This window comes from Phoenix dactylifera, chromosome 3, assembly GCF_051530095.1.
Source record: "Phoenix dactylifera cultivar Ajwa chromosome 3, Ajwa_hap1_PhDact_Kaust_v1.1, whole genome shotgun sequence".
NCBI lineage: Eukaryota > Viridiplantae > Streptophyta > Magnoliopsida > Arecales > Arecaceae > Phoenix > Phoenix dactylifera.
In genome coordinates, this window is record NC_143192.1 from 38,207,830 (window position 1) to 38,226,455 (window position 18,626).

At 39.4% G+C, this 18,626-nt stretch overlaps 2 protein-coding genes across 9 annotated transcripts in view; one reads left to right on the top strand and one right to left on the bottom strand.

The window, feature by feature from the left end:
* The window catches only part of LOC103720153 (myosin-6-like), a 68,802-nt gene that overhangs the window by 8,360 nt on the left and 41,816 nt on the right, over positions 1–18,626 (bottom strand). For 7 of the 8 annotated variants that reach the window (XM_089929623.1, XM_088718262.2, XM_039123563.3 and 4 more), the window contains 7 exons: positions 17,451–17,590; positions 17,193–17,316; positions 17,062–17,100; positions 16,878–16,961; positions 16,601–16,771; positions 3,956–4,102; positions 3,645–3,824 (listed from right to left, as the gene is read on the bottom strand). In XM_089929623.1, coding sequence (XP_089785749.1) covers positions 3,645–3,824; positions 3,956–4,102; positions 16,601–16,771; positions 16,878–16,961; positions 17,062–17,100; positions 17,193–17,316; positions 17,451–17,590 — 885 coding nt within the window. Of the gene's footprint in view, positions 1–1,060; positions 1,131–3,644; positions 3,825–3,955; positions 4,103–16,600; positions 16,772–16,877; positions 16,962–17,061; positions 17,101–17,192; positions 17,317–17,450; positions 17,591–18,626 lie in introns of all 8 variants that reach the window. The other variant, XR_015976300.2, reaches the window with a different exon arrangement.
* On the top strand, positions 7,622–9,445 carry LOC149768096 (uncharacterized). Its single transcript, XM_089929349.1, has 2 exons — positions 7,622–8,408; positions 9,139–9,445. The coding sequence occupies exons 1-2, from the start codon at positions 7,654–7,656 to the stop codon at positions 9,443–9,445; spliced, it is 1,062 nt and encodes a 353-aa protein (XP_089785475.1). The 5' UTR covers positions 7,622–7,653.

Here is an 18,626-nt window from a genome sequence, read left to right on the forward strand (position 1 = left end):
AATATATTTCTCTAAAGATTTTAGAAATGAGGTGGCAAGATATCAAGTGCCTCCAGTGAGGAAGGTGTTTGTTGATAGCACAGGCATGGACCATTGTTTGACAAGAGACTATAGATGGAACCAAGATATGCTGAACCGACCGAAACCAGGCCGGAACCAATTGGTTCCGTATTTGAACTGGTGCATACCGGCTCGGTACGCACCGGTACAAGCCGGTACCAGTGCAAACTGGGCCGGTTCGCACTCTGTGGCATTTAACGTGTCCGTGCGCGGATGCACGTAGTTTTTTTTCGTGTCTGCGCGTCGCGTCCGCACGCGCATCTCCAGTTCGGTACCGGTTCGAACCGGTACGGCACTGGTATTGTACCAATACCGGTGCCTATCGGTACGTCGGTACAGTCGGTCCGGCAAACCTTGGATGAAACTGTATATGATAAGAGTTATTATGATGTTGATTAATGTTCCCCCAAGACAGTATATCTTCCATAATGTAGTGTGGGATCACTATTGGACCAAAGTTTGAATAATTGGTCATGGTTTTGCTTTAGTCAGGCTTGTCAGGTTCCAATTTTGGCAATTTTGTTGTAGGTTATGAAGTTCTAGTAAAATAAATAAAGAAAACATTCAAAATTAAAACTAGAATAATAAAAGAAAAATAAGTTATGACACACTACATTTTTTAGTATTTTGCATTAAAAGGATACTTTTGTTGTATAGCCTTGATAGTTTTATCCTAATATTAGTATCAGATATGTGATATCAGTAAAATTCATAAAGTCTAGCGATAGTTGCATTGTGAACACATAAAGGACCTAGTTATTAAATTTTTACCACTTATGAAGCTTTCGATTTCCAATTTTGAGTAGAACTTGCATACATCATTTCCATCTTATATTTTTGAGATTGTGTGTCCACTTAACTGGTTTTATATTGTTACAGAAAATTATATTTATTTATTTAAAATATACTTGTTATTGTGTAGATGGTGCTTAGCATTTAATTGTTAATGCTAATTTGAGAATTTTGTTAGGTTCAATCATCAAAGTTTTGAAATAAGTACCTCTCCAACATCTGCCCATTAAGCGCCAAAGTTTTCAGAATAACAAATATTCAAAAGCTGTTGACTGAAACTGCAAAGAATCGGCCGAAATCAATAAGTTTCTGCCTAAGCTGACTGAAATTGACCAGAACCCAAAAACAAGTACAGTTTTGGCTTGACCTGACCAAAATTAAGAATCTTGACCTGGATTGAAAAGTATTGTCAGACTAGCATGATTCTGATATTGAGTTTTACATTTTCTATTTCACAGAGGCCCCAACGATTTTGGAGTGTTAAGAGATGCCTGTAGCATAGTATGCATGGTATCATTTGTGTAATTAAATCTCAAGCAGGCAGAAAACTTATATTTGACGCTTAATCTACTATACCTGTTGACATTGGAATAGACAATGCAGACCCTTAAGGCAATGTCTGGTTGTAAAGAACGAAAATCAATAATAGCTTTCCCACTCCTAGGATATCAGTTACTAGGAATTATGATGATGATTAATTCCAATTCCGTGTTTGGATAAGTCTAAGCAATCTCGAGGGACTAAAGCAAACTTTGTAGCCTATAATATTATATATTATTGTTAATACATTAATATTAATATTATTGTATACTAATATAATAATATTACTGCAATACTAATATTATTAAAAGTAAGACCAAAACATCCAATATAATAATATGAGTTAATATTGTTATAATGTTAATACTACAAATATTATACAAAAATATTATATCAGTCTTATTCATATTACTTTATTATAAGTATTATTAATAATATCATTAATAATATTATATCACAAATGAGTACCAATTCGATATAATATTATATTATAATATTATTAGCATGGATTGCCTACCGCCCTGAACCACCTGGTACTATATCGTAGCGGGTCAAAACTAGTACGAAACTCATTTTTGGATTGGTACAGGCTCCATACTATCCCGTAGAGAGGCGTGACGAGGTACATACTGAGGCATACCGAGATAAAAAGTGAGAAAAATGATTCGAGAGTTATTTCGGTACGAGGTGCATATCGTACCGCATCAAATCGATAACATGCCAATACGATACTCGGTACTGAGATTGCAAACCTTGATTAATAGCATTATTACGAATATTTAAGTAACTAGATAACTATAATATGTACTAATATAATTATGCTATTACAATAATCATAAGTATAATAGTGTATTACTATAATAACATACTAATAAGACACTAATTACATTAATATACTTTTGAAAATTATCAATCAATATGAATACCTTATCAATATAAAATACAAATGATATACTAATATTAATATTTTTATAATATATTCTCAACCCCCCCAAAAGTGTGGTTTTATCCCTTCTATCGCAATTCGGTACCTAGCGAACTGATAACGTACCAATACAGGTACCCAGCACCGAGATTGCAACCTTGATTAATAGTATTATTAAGGATATTAAATTAACTAGACAACTATAATACATAATAATACAATTATGATTTTACAATAATCATAAGTATAATAGTGTATTACTATAATAGCATAATAATAATTAAAACATAAATTACATTAATATAATTTAAAAATTTATCAATCAATATGAATACATTATCAATATAAAGTACAATATGATACACTAATATTTTTATAATATATTCCCCTCCCCCCACCCCAAATTGTGGTTTTAACCCTTTTTACCGGAATCAGGTTCCCATTGCAATCAGCATTCTTGTGTCTAGACAAGTTACCAAACATGGGAATGGGATGGAATTCAAAGTGATGCCCATTCCCACCTCCCATTCCTGCAAATCAAACATGTCATAAACCATGTGAGAATCAATTTTGTATGTCAAGAAGGAATTCTAAGTGGCACTAACACAAGATGATAATAGCAAGGTGTTCATTGTACTACTAATGGAATTGGGAGAAAACATGTAAATATAGTGTTATTTTCTCTTGCTTTTTTCAAGTCACAAAAGAATTGATGGCAGACTTGTAAGAGGGGGTCAAGAATAGGAGGATCTTTAGTAACAATTACCTTTATATATGTCATTTGAGCAACACTGCTCATTGGTTTCTCTTTACGATTGTAATGAAATTACCTCCACTTGATAAAATATTTATAATACTTATTTAAAAAGAAAGAAGAAAGAAAGGAATGAAGAAAGCAAGAAAAAGACAATCCCAAAGAATAACTTGGTCATGGTTTGTCGTACTAGTGCATACCGACCATACTATACCGGTATCAAATCGGTAGGTGGTACGGTAGGCGTAGCAAGTGTCAGTACGCCGAACCGGCCCCCATACCGGATGTGCCAACACAGTATTAGGATGATACTGGTATAGGGCCCGGTACCGAGATGGCAAACTTGCACTAGATTCAGCTAACGATCAATGTTTGAGCTGTATATTGAAATTATGAATGCAAATGCCTCTCATGACATCAACTCCAGATAAATTGCTCCTGAATGGTCACATTCTCAAACTATTTACTGATATTCGAAATAGAATTCCTGCAGTAGTTAGATGTCATGGACAAAACAGGACAAGATGGATGATAAGAAAAAACAAGCAATTAGTATTCAGTCAGTCATCTTACTTGGATACATAAAGAAAGCAAGGAAGTCAAGTCTTTCTTCACACTATCACGAATAATTCCATACATCTTTTCCACATAAGCTGTGAGCTGCTGCTTGAAAAGCAAGGCAGGGTACTTGGCCTCAACTTCCCGTACAACGTCCAGTCCATCAACAGCAGGGTTTGCAGAGGACCGGAATCCCTATAGAGAATGCCATATTAAATGATGTAAAAGAATGGAGTTCAGCCAATATGCATCCAAGATAAAGCCTGACTGCAGTAACCATGTGTGCATCGAAAAGGAAGATCAGAATATTAAATGTAATTGCATACTTGTGTCATCCTTCCAAACAATGATGTTGGAGGGGATGGTTTCCGACTTGAAATAGCACCAGCTGCTTTTAGACTCCTTTGAAGTAAATGTAACAAAGTAGATGTATTGGATAGCCAGTAGGCTAAATGGTCATTGCTCTCATTATTCTGCAACATGGATTTCTATCAGAATGATTGCAATGGCAAAGTACCCAGAAACAAAATGAGATGAGGAAATTGCAACAGATCCCCATTGCCTCAGTCATGTTACAGCATTTACACGACACCTTTGAAGACAGAAACAGATGCCAAACAAGAAAATTTGGTGATAGTGAAGAGAAATGCAGATCTGAGATTATAAATAACAATCAGCGAAAGGAGTAAAGGTGTCTAAGCAGCATGATTCTATTGCAATTACACTAAAAAATATTCTATATTAATAAACTTTTCTATCATGATTTTTTCCATGTATGTGCATTACAAAACACTTCCATACAGGAGGCATTAACCTTGAGTTCGAAGAGTCCACAACTCATTGGCGTTTACGCATGCCAGGGTTGGTTTCTAAACATTGAGAAGACAACTCGCAGTGACACATTAGTCAGGGATGGTTGATACTGCTAGGTATCCTTAACCATGTAATAATTTGAGGCTGACCTGATGTCTCCCAAACACCATCAAATAGTCATCCTTCAGGATCTATTCTGCATACCCATACACTTTTTCGTGATGGTTATTGCTTACAAAGAATTTTTCCATGGGCTAGAGAGTGGGACCTCTTAGGTTTTATAAAGACTTCTTGTGAGGCCCATCCCATTGACAGGCCTAACTTAAACACAGGCATGGTCCATTGACCGGCCGAGAGGGTAGGGCATGGCACAGCCTGGCGGTGCTGGAGTGTGGCCCCAAACGGTCTACTCTCAAGTTTAATTGGCGCAGAACCCCTTTCCGATCACCAATGGAGACTAGGAAACCTAGCCTCCATCAGTTATTAAGCCTTCCCACCATCCCATGATGTGACACTCCACTCTCTTTCTCTCTCTCTCTTCTTCTTCTTCTCTCTTTCTCTCAAGTTTTGCCCTGTCCACCACCATTACCATGGAAACAACCAATCCTCAACGGAGACGAGGTAGACCTCACCTCCACCCTTTCGAATCTCTCTTTCCCCGCATTTCTCATTGAGAAGCACCATCATCAGCCTGGTTTCCGACAAGAAATCACCGAAATTTAAGCCGGAAACCACCTCCCTCTTTTGCAACTCGCCAGTCCTTTTCCCTATTTTTGGAACCGATCAGCGCTATCCTTTCTCCGACCTTCTTCACTTGACGAATTGCCACTGACATCAGAGCCCTAGCCGCCGGCAAGTGGGTTGAGGCTCAGCTCGACAACAAGCCATGTTCCCCTAATTTTTTCCATGATTCTCTTCTTTTCCCACCACCACTGCAGCCATCGCTTGTCACTGATCAACCGGTTGCAACCACCAGCACCACCGCTAACCACCATTGGCCACTTCCCTTCTCCTAGGAGAGGCGACACAACCCTATCTCACCCGTGCTCTCGTATTCTCACTCCTCTCTCCTTTTGCTAACTTTCTCTCTCTCAAGTTGGACCCGGCCAGAGAGTCCCTCCCTTATGATTTTGGTCAACCTTGGTAAAAGAGCCATGAACCACCCTGGTCGTTGTAAACATGTTGGCCCTCATCAGGCACCATTGGACTCCACATCATCAACCCTTGTTGTGTTATCAATACTCTAGTCTGACTCTTATTTTGCGACTTAACCGATTGGATTACTTGACTAAACCAACCCAGACCGCCAGAAGTCACGATCCGGCTAGCCTTGTTCATAGGGCGGGCAAAATGTGACCCGATCCGTCAACCTAACCCGTGTTCGACATGCAAAAAGTAGATTTAGGTTTGGGCTAAATAGGTTCGGCTCGTAAATGGGTTGATCCGCTTAAATTGTTTAATAATCAGGTCAGGTTCAGGGTCTAGCCCCTGACCCATTTAATAATCGGGTCGAGTCAGGTTAGGTTGAACAGGTTACCTACTTATTAAATAGGTTAACATGTTATATAGGTTATATAGGTTAGCAGGTTATATAGGCTAACAGGTTAATAGGCTAAACAAATTACCCATTTATTAAACAAGTTAAATGGATTGGGTCGGATTACCTGTTTATTAAACATGGCAGCAGGGTCTGCTGAACCGACCTGTACCGGTCGGTTCAGCCCGTACCAGACCGATACCAACTGGCACCGGTCCGGTACAGGGGTATAAAACGGTTCCGACCCAATATGGGTCGGAATCATTCGGTTTGTGCATCTAACCGGTGCGAACCGGTTCGCACCGGTACATGTTCGAACCGGTGCGAACCGCTCGGTTCGCAGCGGTTCGGTGCTGGATTTTAGTGCCAGCGCTGTGGCACTTTGAAAGTGCCACAACGCTGGCCAGAGGCACTTTCAAAGTGCCGGTTTGTGCGGCACTTTAAATGAAAGTGCCGGCGGGTGCGGCACTTGAAATGAAAGTGCCGGCCGGTGCGGCACTTCGAAAGTGCCGCGCTGTGGCTCACAGTGGCACTTTTCAAAGTGCCACAGTGCCTCAAGCCCTCAACGGTTGACTATAAAAGCCGACCGAATGCTAAAGCCAAATCCATCAGCTTAGGTGAAGGAAAGACAGAGAGAAAGGAGGAAAAGAAGAGAAAGGCAAAGACAAAGGCATGAAAAAAAATTAGAAGGGTCGGAGAGCGTCATTTTTCTTGAAGAAAAATCAAGCAAAAACTAAATAAGGTAAAATTTCTTTCCCCTACATTATTTTTTTAATATTTCATTTAAATTGCTTAAAAAAATTAAGTCAAAAATTACCAAAAAATAGAAAATGATTCAATGATTCCATTTCATCTTGAATTTTTTATATATTGTCGATATATGGACGATATTAATGGTGACATTAGCTTTTGTTTTTACAGAATTTATATAATTTATAATTTAATTAAAAAATTAAAAAAATTAATTTTTAATTATAAAAAAATAGAAATTGAAAAAAATTAATGTGATCGTAGGAATGGAGCCATCAAGGAGAGGGCAACCCCAAGAGCGTAATATTGGCTGGGAGCATGGAAAGATGCTCGGTGAACGGCACCAGTTTCAGTGCAATTATTGCCACAAGTGCTTCAAAGGAGGAGGGATAACCAGATTAAAGCAACACTTAGCCGGTAATTCTCGTGAGATATCTGCATGCTCGGAGTGTCCACCGAGCACCCGTCAGCTGATGAGGAAAAACCTCGCTGAGATCAAAGCAGCTAAGAAGAGGGCTGCCAAGCAGAAAGCGGAGGTGGAACGCCAAGCTGCAGAAGCACCTTCCTATCACTTGATGGAGTCACACGAGGTCGAGGGTCCAGATGAGGAGGAGGCACAGATCCAGGCTGCCATGCGGGCGAGTCTGGATGATCGGTGGCAGCAGAAGGAGGTGGCGAGGCATCGGGCTCGATTTGGGCCCTCGTTTTTCGAGTCGGGCCCTCGTTTTTCGAAGATCCAGAGTTTCAAAGGACAACCTCGGTCAAGGAGAGCGAGGGCAAAGGACGTAACGGATTGCATCTATCCTGGGTGGTTTTGGTGGCCGAAAGAAGTCTTCCGGAGGGATTCCACCAGGTGCGTCAATCCATTATGTAGATCTGCATGCCTTCCCCAGAAGAAATTCGAAGCAGCAAAGGGTAGACACAATGTGGAAGAAGGATATGTGGCGAGCTATTGGATCATGGTTCCACTTCAACCACATTCCAACGAATGCTGCAGACAATACATACTACAAGTCTGTCATTTCTGCCATACAGTCTGCCGGTCCCGGTGTCGATCCTCCAGGCCCGAAGGACATCTACGGTGAGCTTCTTGACATCAATAAGGAGGAGCTAGAGAATTGGATTGGCTCATATAAGAGCAAGTGGCCCACATATGGGCTCACTCTGATGTGTGATGGTTGGACCGGTCCAACAAAGCGGGCCATCATCAACTTTCTAACATACTTTGATACGAAGACCTTCTTCCACAAGTCAGTTAATGCTTCGGATAAGGTGCACAACGCTTCATACATCCTCAGACTTATAGAGGAGGTGATTGATCAGATTGGAGAGGAGAATATCGTGCAGGTCGTCACTGATAACGGGCCGCAATATAAGTTGGTCGGGCAGGTCTTGATGGAGCAGCGACCACAAATTTTCTGGACCCCATGTGCTGCACATTGCATCGACCTCATCCTGATGGACATTGGAAAGATCCGTAGGGTGCAACATACGGTGGAGATAGCCCAACGCATCACCAGATATATTTATAGCCATACTTGGGTTCTTTCATTAATGAGAAAGTATGCAGGGGGAGAAATTCTTAGACCAGGAGTCACACGGTTTGCTACGAATTACATTGCACTTGATAGCCTTATCGAGAAGAAAGGAGCCCTACGTCAGATGTTTGTCAGTCCCGAGTAACAGGAAAGTAGATATGCTCAGGCCGGCACTGAAGGAAGCAGAATAGAAGACTTGGTAAACAGGCAGTCATTCTGGCAGCGGGCCAATGCGATAGTCAAGGCTATCAAACCATTATATCAAGTGCTGCAGGCCGTGGATAGCGAGAGGTATCCCCAGATGGGCTTTTTGTATCACATGATGGAGAAGGCAAAGGCTCAGATCATGGAGGCAGATGTAGCTCATGCCTAGGAGTACATCGACATCATTGAGCAGCGGTGGGGAGCCCAAATGGGTAGTTTGCATCTAGCAGGTAAGCGATAATATTGATAATTATACTGATTGATATATTTGTATAATTATACTAAGATGGTGTCATCTATGTGCAGCATACTATCTGAATCCCCGGTTTCAGTACGAGAGTGGAATTGGTATGGATGATGAACTTCTTCATGCTCTGCGTAATGTTATTTATAAAATGGAGCCTGATCCAGAAGTCGCCACATCATGTATAGAAGAGATAACTATGATTTAATAACATATATAAATATATCGGATCTTATATTATTGACATACTACAACAAGCTTCTTTCCACAGACCAAATTATTTAGAGGGCAGCCATAACTTTGGGCAGCGACCAGCTGTCGTGAGCAAGACAACTATGAATCCAGGTACAATACAAATCTGCAAGACACCTCTGCATCTGAATTATCTTCAACTATGAGGCCATCATATATGTAAAATGTAATTATCTTCAATATTTTTGCAGCTGAATGGTGGATTCATTTTGGCGGATCCGCAAAAAATCTTAAGCGGATAGCTATCCGGATCCTCTCCCAAACGGTCTCCTCGAGTGGCTGTGAGCGCAACTGGTCCACCTTCGGCCTCATCCACAGCAAACAGAGGAACCGTTTGACACAAAAGTGCCTCAACGACCTAGTTTATGTGCACTACAATCTGCGGTTGAGGCTAAAATGCATTCAGGAGGAAGTGGAGCTCAAGTACACCATCTATAGGACTTTTACAGATGATGATGATAATCCTATGCTCGACTGACTTGCGGCCCAGCAGCACGAGCCCGAGCTTGATGAGCCAGGTTCGCCTCAACGACCAGCCAGCATCATAGCCACCGAGGCCATGGTCGATCCACAGCAATGGGCTGAGCGCAACATTCCACGCACTCCTACAACTGATATGACGTGGCTAGAGGGGAGCCAGTCACCGCATGACTGGTACGATGCTTCCGTTCAGAGAGATGATCCTCTCATGCGAGGACGAGGATGCTCTAGTACCCAGTCGACTCGATCAGGAGGGCGTCAATCCCAGCAAAGAAGAAAATAAAAGGAAAGGGCCCCAATGGAGAGTGTCGGGGAGGAGACTTGGACCAACAGCGATGAAGGTTCTGGTGGTGATGGATCTACTAGCCATGGAGGAAGTGGAGGACAGTATGGTACTACTTATGAGACACAGCCGGAGGAAGATTTTCGATACACCGGTGAGTCTTAGTTTACACATGCTACACAAGATACGGACCACGGTAGGCCGTCTGATATAGGCCAGTCGGATACAATTGCATATCGAAGAAGAGCTCCTCGAGGTCGTTCAAGAGGCTAGGATGCAGCTGCAGATGACCTCCCATGTGGAGTCGGATCCATTGATGTATCAAGTTCCGAGTCTTCCTATTATCTGCGGCCTTAGCCAGCCTATGGATATGGTGCATCGGAGTCATCTTCCGGTAGCTACTACCCTGCGCAGTCCGGAGGTCTTACAGGTCGGATTTTGGTGCCGGCATATTCGAATGGGCCCCTTATCAAGACACCTCTCAGAGCCAGAGCTTCAGCGAGAGATCCGAGAGTTCTTATGACCCGACGCGCATTCCTCGAGGATTGAGCATACAAGACTATAATGCCGCTTGGTTAGAGGGATAGGTTGATCTGCCTCCATATTACGCTGATGATCCAGATATTGACGAGAAGCATCGCCACTCGACCCGATTTTGAATATCCGAGAGTACTTTAAATGTATGTAATTGATTGTATCTTAATTTGAAAATATTTTATGTTTTTCATCTCATTATTTGAATCATTTGGAAGTAATAAGTTGCATCATCTAGTTTTAACCTTAAACCTAAACATAAAAACATCAAAAAAATATCCAAAAGTGAAAGAACTCCAAAAAAAAACGACGATGGGGTCGAAACCAGGCCGAATATGCCCTATCGGTTCAGCTCGGTTCGGCACCGGTACCGTACCGTTACCGAAGCCGACCGGTACGTCGGTACCATCGGTACCGCGAACCTTGCATGGCAGGTTCAGATTTCAAATCCTAACATGTTTAATAAATAGATCATATTCAAATTTGGGATTTTCTGACCTGACCCGTATTTGATCCGATCTGTATATGACCCAATCCGACCTAATCGCCACTCCTACTTGTTCGTTTCCTTCAACTCTTCCTCCTATTTTTCTAAAATTTTGTAATTATTGACTTGATTCTATGTAGGCATGTGATCATCTGGACAAGAAGTCCAACAAGGGGGTACTACAATATAGTCCTTAAATAGAAATTTTTGAGAGAATTTTCAGAAATTATTTGGATATGTCTGTGTACTCACAAGGTAAATAATGATCCACCTTTCTTAGATTTTTCAGTTAATTAATATAAATCTTTGACATCAAATAAATTATAATTGATTTACATGCGATTTATGAATTTTATGACACTGCATTTCGAATAGAAAGTAAATTTATAATTCATAAGTAATACTTTTATTACGGAATATTGTGCATGTCATTTATAGATTTTACATGGAATATGCATATTTTAATTGAAATATGAAATATATTATTGTATAAAAAGAGATTTAATACGCTTCAAGTTTGCACTCTCAATATGACTATATCAACGTTTGTTGTGCTAGTACCGAGCTCCGTACTAGTTGTCCGACGACACAGGTCGGTACGGCCCTACGCTGTACCGTGCCAGCCCAGTACCAACACAGTAGAGGCGAGGGAGAGGGAGAATGAGAGAGGAAAAGAGAAAGCAGGGGAGGGAGAGGGAGAGGATGAAAGAGAAAGGCCGGTTGGTAGAAGCCAGGGAGCCTCCGTGCAGAGGAGGCGGAGGCCGAAGAGACGCAAAGGTGGGGCTCCGCCTCCAATCCTCTATTTTGTTCAAAACAGGGGCCCAGAGGGGGGCCCTTTTATTTTTACGGATTTTAAGTTGAAGTCGGCAGCAAACCCATTGCCGACTTCACTTAATTTTTTTAATTTAAGTAAAAAAAATTCGACTTCAACTTAAAATCCGCAAAAATAAAAGGGGCCTCCTCCATGCCTCTATTTTGAATGAAACAGGAGATCGGAGTGGAGCCCTGCCTTCGCGTCTCCTTGGTCTCCACCTCCTCCGCATGGAGGCTCCCCAGCCTCCATCGGCCAGTCCAGATTGGCCTCTCTTCCTTCCTCTCCCTCCCTCCCTCCCTCCACCGCTCTCTTTTTCCTTCTCCTCTCCCTCCCCCTCTGGTGACGGTGTCTTAGTTTCTTTGCCGGAACCGTCCCGGTCCGCCGCCGGTATAGCTCGAGACGTCCCAAATCGGGCAGTTTAGATAGGTTCCACCGACCATAGACTATGTTATAGATCCTGCCAATAGAGGTTAAATGTCGGCTCTTTGACTATTCCGAGACGTGATTACTATGGACCTACTTCATAATAGTTAAATATTATAGACCTACTCTGTAGAGGAGCGGTATTATGGACCTACTCCATAGGGGGTTAAGTGCGATACTATGAATCGACTCTACAAGGCTTAAGTGCGGTAGAATAAACCTACTCCGTAGGAGTTAAATGCAATACTATAAGCCTTACCACAGAGATAATATGGTCATAGTTAAAAAACTGTTGAGTTGAACATGATATTTTCAAAGTAGACTTATGAACATGAATATGAATATTTGAGCAATATTCGATATTTTGGATTTGTTTATTAAAATATAATGATTTTGTTTATATGCTTATTATCAATAAGAATATTTATATAATTTATCATCTAGTTAAGATATTCATTACTTACTAGGTTGTTGAGCTCATTATTTGGTCTCTTCTTTTCCTACGGATTTAGAGAATTAATTGTTGACGGTTATTGTTATGGGCATGTAATTAGAAGCGAGAACTGATCATATCGATTTAGCTTAGAATTAACATTGCTTCCGTTGTTCAATATTGAAAATATGTCATAGGTGTCTTATTTTGATTAGTGTTTGAAGAATAGTTGGTGTAAGACTCATATAAACAAAATTCTGGATATTTCCTTTTTTTGGATTTATTAATTATTTGAATATGGATTTTAGTTGCTTTGATTTTATTCCGCTGTGTTATTTATGATCTCATGATGGAAGAAAGTGCCCTATGAGTTTGTCATCTCTCTCTCTCTCTCTCTCGATTTCATGAGGGGGCATGACACTTCTCCAACTAAATTGGTTTCATATTTCCTAAATATAAGAGATAAACATAAATCAAATTCCAGACACATCCAATCTAACCATTAACAAATGGACGTCGGTTAATTTAAAAATTGCTTTAACAAACACATCCATATTTCATTATCCATCAAACCCACTCTTTAAATAGAGTATCATCTACAATTAAAATGATTTCCATGTTTTTACATTATTTCAACTAATTAATTCCGAATTTCCTCAATTTAAAAATAAGATAAATTAACTAGATCAGGTTTATGAGTCAATACATACATAATAAATGCTAAGGAATAACTTTGACATAGTATAGTCTAGATGGGTACTTATGTGAAATTAATATATAGAAATGTGAGGCCTTAGACTACATATTAATTTCACATAATTGAATAACAAGTGGTGAATATTCCTCATTATTCCTTGATTCTAATTAACATAATTCAATTATACCCAGTATGAGTCTTTGTTGCTCTTAAATATATAAAGCCTGATATCTCATACCTAAGTAATCACTGTCATATGCCTCTCAAAATAAGAGTATTAAGGCACAAGAATGGTATGGAATAATATTTGGAAAAATGATTTAGATTTTAGACCATGCTATTTCATTAGCATCCACCAACCAATAAATGTGGTCCCATACACATGAGCCACATCCTGTGAATGTTTAAATGAGTTATCATTGTTCTTTATTCACATATTGTCAACAGTCATTTGGAGCCGATTCCATCTGACATCCCTAGTTATCTCCCAATACCACGTATTTGATTTCACAAGCACATAAAGAATAGAGCACAAATAATATGTAAAAGAAGAAAAAAATAAAGCAGATTTACTAAAAAAATTGTCTTGCATTGCCACACAAATAAGAGAATTTCCAAGATGCCACAACTTAGGACCCCTTTCCAGCTCATCTCCAACCATTGTGTGCACTTGAAATAAGAAAAAAAAAGGAGTGAGACGAATAGACAATTATCTAGAAAAGATTGGAGGGTCATTGAAAACACTAATAGAGTTCAAGATCTTTGCATCCCTCATCTATTGACATTCTCCATCATTCTTATTCCATTCAATCAGAAGCTAGAAATGCCAAATTTTATTGAAGCCTTTGATTGATTCTAGATTTATTTCATTTTCTAGGGTTTTCAATGAAGCCTACAAGCATATGTCATGTATAAGTGCATGATCAAGATGATGATAGCTCATGTAATATAGGCCTTATATGCATTCTTAATAAGGCATGTAAAATTACAGTCCTTGTATATTCCCCCTTGTGCATGGGTTATCCCATAATAATGCAAGTAAGCCATGTTCCTATCTTCCAGTATTAGGTTCTAATGTATCTATTGTTGCCAACTAGATCTCAACCTGTGTTACATGGACACTTTATTTTTAAACTGCTTGAAAGTGTTGATATTAACGTCTGCCGAACAGGGCCAAACCGCCCAGATCAGGCAGTACCGAGCCGCCCCGGTGCAAAACCGGGTCGGTTCAATAATTTAATTTGGTTCCGGGCTCTACCAACTGGAACCCCTATTGGACCGGACAGAACCGGCCGGTTCAATGCTGACTCGGTGTGAACCGGTTGAGTGCTACTGTGGCATTATTGCCACAATGCCACCGTGGCAGCAACGATGATAATTTTAGTGGTCATAAATCTGCTGGCCATAGAGAAAGTGGAGGACAAAAGACCATTGTTTATGAGACAACCGCAGAGCGGTCTTCGATTCACTAGTGAGTCCCAATTTATGCATGCTACACAGGATAGGGACCATGGTGAATGATATAGTAGAGCCCCGAGGATACGATTATATATAGGAGACGGGCTCCTCGAAGTCATTCAGAAGAATACGATGCAGCTGCAGATGACCTCGCGTGTAGAGTGGGATCCATAGACATATCAAGTTCCGAGTCGTATACTGGATTCTATTATCCTATGATCCATATGGATACGGATATGGATATGGTGCGTCTGAGGCATCTTTCGATGGCTACTACCCTACACAGCCCGAAGCATCTCACGGATCGAATTTTGCTGCCGACATATTCGGATGGGCCCCTCCACAGTCGTATTATCAGCCAAAAGATACCTCACAAAGGCAGAGCTTCAACGAGAGATCCCAGAGTGCTTATAATCTTATGGGATGAATGTATAAAACTACAGCTCCACTTGGTTTGAGTGAGTTGATGTGCCTTCTAATTATGCTTATGATCTGAATATCTACGAGAGCCATCGCCACTCCAGTCGATTTTAGATATCAGTATGTATATTGTACTTTAAATATATGTAAGTGATTGTATTATTTTATAATTTTACGTCGCTACTTGATTTGAGAATATATTATGTTGTTGCTTATAGCATGCAACATCTCACTAATTATTTTATAATTTATATCATTTTAAAATAATAAAATGCATCATTTAGGTTAAACGGGATCAAAGAAACATCAAAAAACATCAAGAAAACACCAAAAAAAATATCAAATTAGACTTAAAATTATTGAAAAACTTCAAAAAGAGTGATTACCAATTAAATATTCTTGAAAAGTGAAAAAAATTGGGCATGCCGGTTCCACACCCTATATGTACCAGTTTCAATTTGGTACCAAACCATACCAGCCAACGACCGGTACGGATCCCAGTACCAGTCCGGCGGTCCTTGGTTGATATTATAGGACACTTGAACATGGTAGGATATGGCATGATATAATGGGGCACTCCAATTTGAAGTGTCCTGCTAACATCAACAAAAAGTGTCCAATATGCACTTTTTTAGGTGAAGTCAAGAGTTTTAAGTCTCGGCGGGATGGGGGGCACCCCGACTGTCCTATCCCTTTTCTATGAGAAAACGGGACCAAGATAGGTTCAAGACTCTGAAACTCATCCACATGGGGAGAGAAGAAAAAAAGAGGAAGGAAATGAAGAAAAGGAAAAAGTGAAAGGAAAGAAAGAAAGGAGAAGAAAAGGAAAGGAAGGAAAAAAAGGATGAAAGGAAAGAGAAAGAAGAAGAAAAAGGGAAAAATAAATAAAGGAAGGGTTAAGAAAAAGAAAGAAAAAGGAAAGGAAGAATGGAAGGTAGAAAAAAAAGAAAGAAGGAAAAGAAAAAAAAAAGAAGAGGAGAGAGACGGAGGATATCTACAGGATTGCATGATCGGGACCACTGCTGGGACAAGGTGGACAACACAGCATCCTGTTCCATGGAAAAACTAGGACGCCTCCATGACATGGAATTTGAAACCTTGGCTAAAATGTCATATTGGAAACTCTTAGTTTTAGGTGTCGGACATTTTTAGTGAAGCCCTTAACATCTTCGTGGTGCTTCAAGCAAATGATTTTTATATCTTTAATATAAAGTTACGAAGTTTGTACAGATACTTTAAGCATAATATGATTAAATTTTAAACATAAAAATATCATAGTTTTCGATCTGAGTATCTTAAAACATCTTAAATAAGCCTAGCAAATAAATTAAACAACTTGCAAACTCATGAATATTTCATTAATTTATTTGTTAAATATCTTTATAATTCTTTTTTTTTTGAATAAGCATTAAAAGACTACACACACATACATATGTATGTACATATATATACACACATACATAAACATGCATAGACACATACATGTACCTACATACATACATCCATGCATGCATGAATGTATATATTGTCTCTCTGTGCCTAGATTTTATAAGGATGATTATATTACCAGACAAACATATATTTAGCTGATGAGCAGCACATACCTCGATTGCCGAACCAATCACCTGAATAAGTCGGTCAAAAACACTTGTTTTTTCTGCTTCAAAGGACTTCCAATGAAGAAGACATTTGTATATGGTTAATGCAGCCACTGGCTTTCCTTGACTAAATCCAATATTTTGAACTACACAATTGATAAGGACAGCAACGCATTCCTGCATGAGAATAAAATTTGCCTCCAAAATTGATCATTTTATATAGACAAACTAATGTGATGCAATTAAAAACTTATTTCATTTTGAAAATAACTGGTGTATATACATGCTGTCTCTCAATATAAGATCTCCTAAGCTTAGGATCAGAGTTGGCATAATCCTTAATAGCTGGAGGTGCACTCTGAGGTTCCTGCCAAAAATTGATGATGATGATGGTGATAATGGTGATAAAAGAGCAACATAACAATAGAAAAACGAGGAAAATATCTTCCTAGATATACATTCCAGACCTTAGTCTCTTCAATATCATGGCGACCGTTACCCAAATTCTGCAAGTCAAAAAACAAAGTACATAAGAAACAAAGGAAAATAGAACTTCAAGAAAGAAAAACGTTAGCAATAATTTAGAATCCACAAGTACATGTTTTGATGGTGCTGTAGGGATTGATAAATGTTCAGATATGTGTTTTACAGGTGAATTCAATAAGGCCTGCTGACGTAGAACTTGGTTCTCAGATTCCATGTTAGACAGCTTCTCTTGAAGCCTGCTTCAAGAAAATACACAATCAACTATCCAAAATTGATGGATCGCATTTTGATCAAAGAAATTGTGGTGACTACTCTCCTATCATATAAAAATATTGATATTCTGAAATACAGTTGCAGAAACTACAAGAACCTTTGCATTGAATTGTTAAGTTCAATTATCTTTGACTCTGCCTCTATAGCTTTCTTTAGTCTTTCCTCGCTAATTCTCCTTGTTTCTTCATACTTTTTCTCAGTTTCTTGAATCTTTGTTTCAAGAGAACTCACAAAAGCCTGCAAATTGTAGTATGACATTTGGTGAGGAAAAAATAACACAATGACAATAACACCCACAAAGAGACAAGAAAAATAACAATGCGAAAGAAGAAAGACCAGCATTGTAAACCACATTGCCAAAAACTGTACCCCAATACCACCTAGCAGTATTCATTCTGAGACTCATAGCCCATACACATGAAGACAGCACGAAGACTATTGAAAACCCACACCCTCCCACACAAGTAAAACAACCCCAGACAAGAAATATAAGAGAGAGAGAGAGAGAGAAGCATGGAAAACCCCAGCACCAAGAACTTTACTCCCACACAAGATAGCAGTATCCAATTTAAAATTTATTTGACTTTTATAATGAAGAGTTGAAGACATTGTCAAAATTACCAGAAAAAGGCTGCTAAATACATAGTTGCTACATAAATATGGGGGCCTAACTTTTTAGGTGGCTTCCACTTAAACGTCCATTTAGATGTGTACCATTACCTATCACCACTCCATTCCCTACTCAGTCCCCTGGTCCTATGTAGCAATTGGGAATTGGTGCAACACAAGCAAATATGTGAGTTTGAGTTGGAGCTAAGGGATTTCAAAAATTCCACATCAGCACATATTGATCACCACAGCTGCAGAGGAGAATGGAGCAACGATGTTTAGCATTTTTGTCATTAGATATTTAAGTGGCTACCTAATCCACTCAAATTGCACAATTGAAAATTAAGCACTAAATTGAAAAATTAAATCTATGCATATTTTATATATTTGTTCAGTGACCTGATCAAAAAATGGAGAATGTTAACAGATGCATCATGCGCATTCATTAATGTGATTCCCCCATTATTCAATAACAACATGTCTCACTCTTATTGGATCTAACTAGAGTTTAATTATACCATTTCAGTTACCAACATTCTAAATTTGCCGCCACAAAATCTCCTGATATCTTTCCATCTAATTCACCTGGCCTCACCCCCCAGTGTGTTGCAGTCGTTCCTTATTTAGCACCATATGGTAGATTAAGATTTGGTTTACTGCAGCA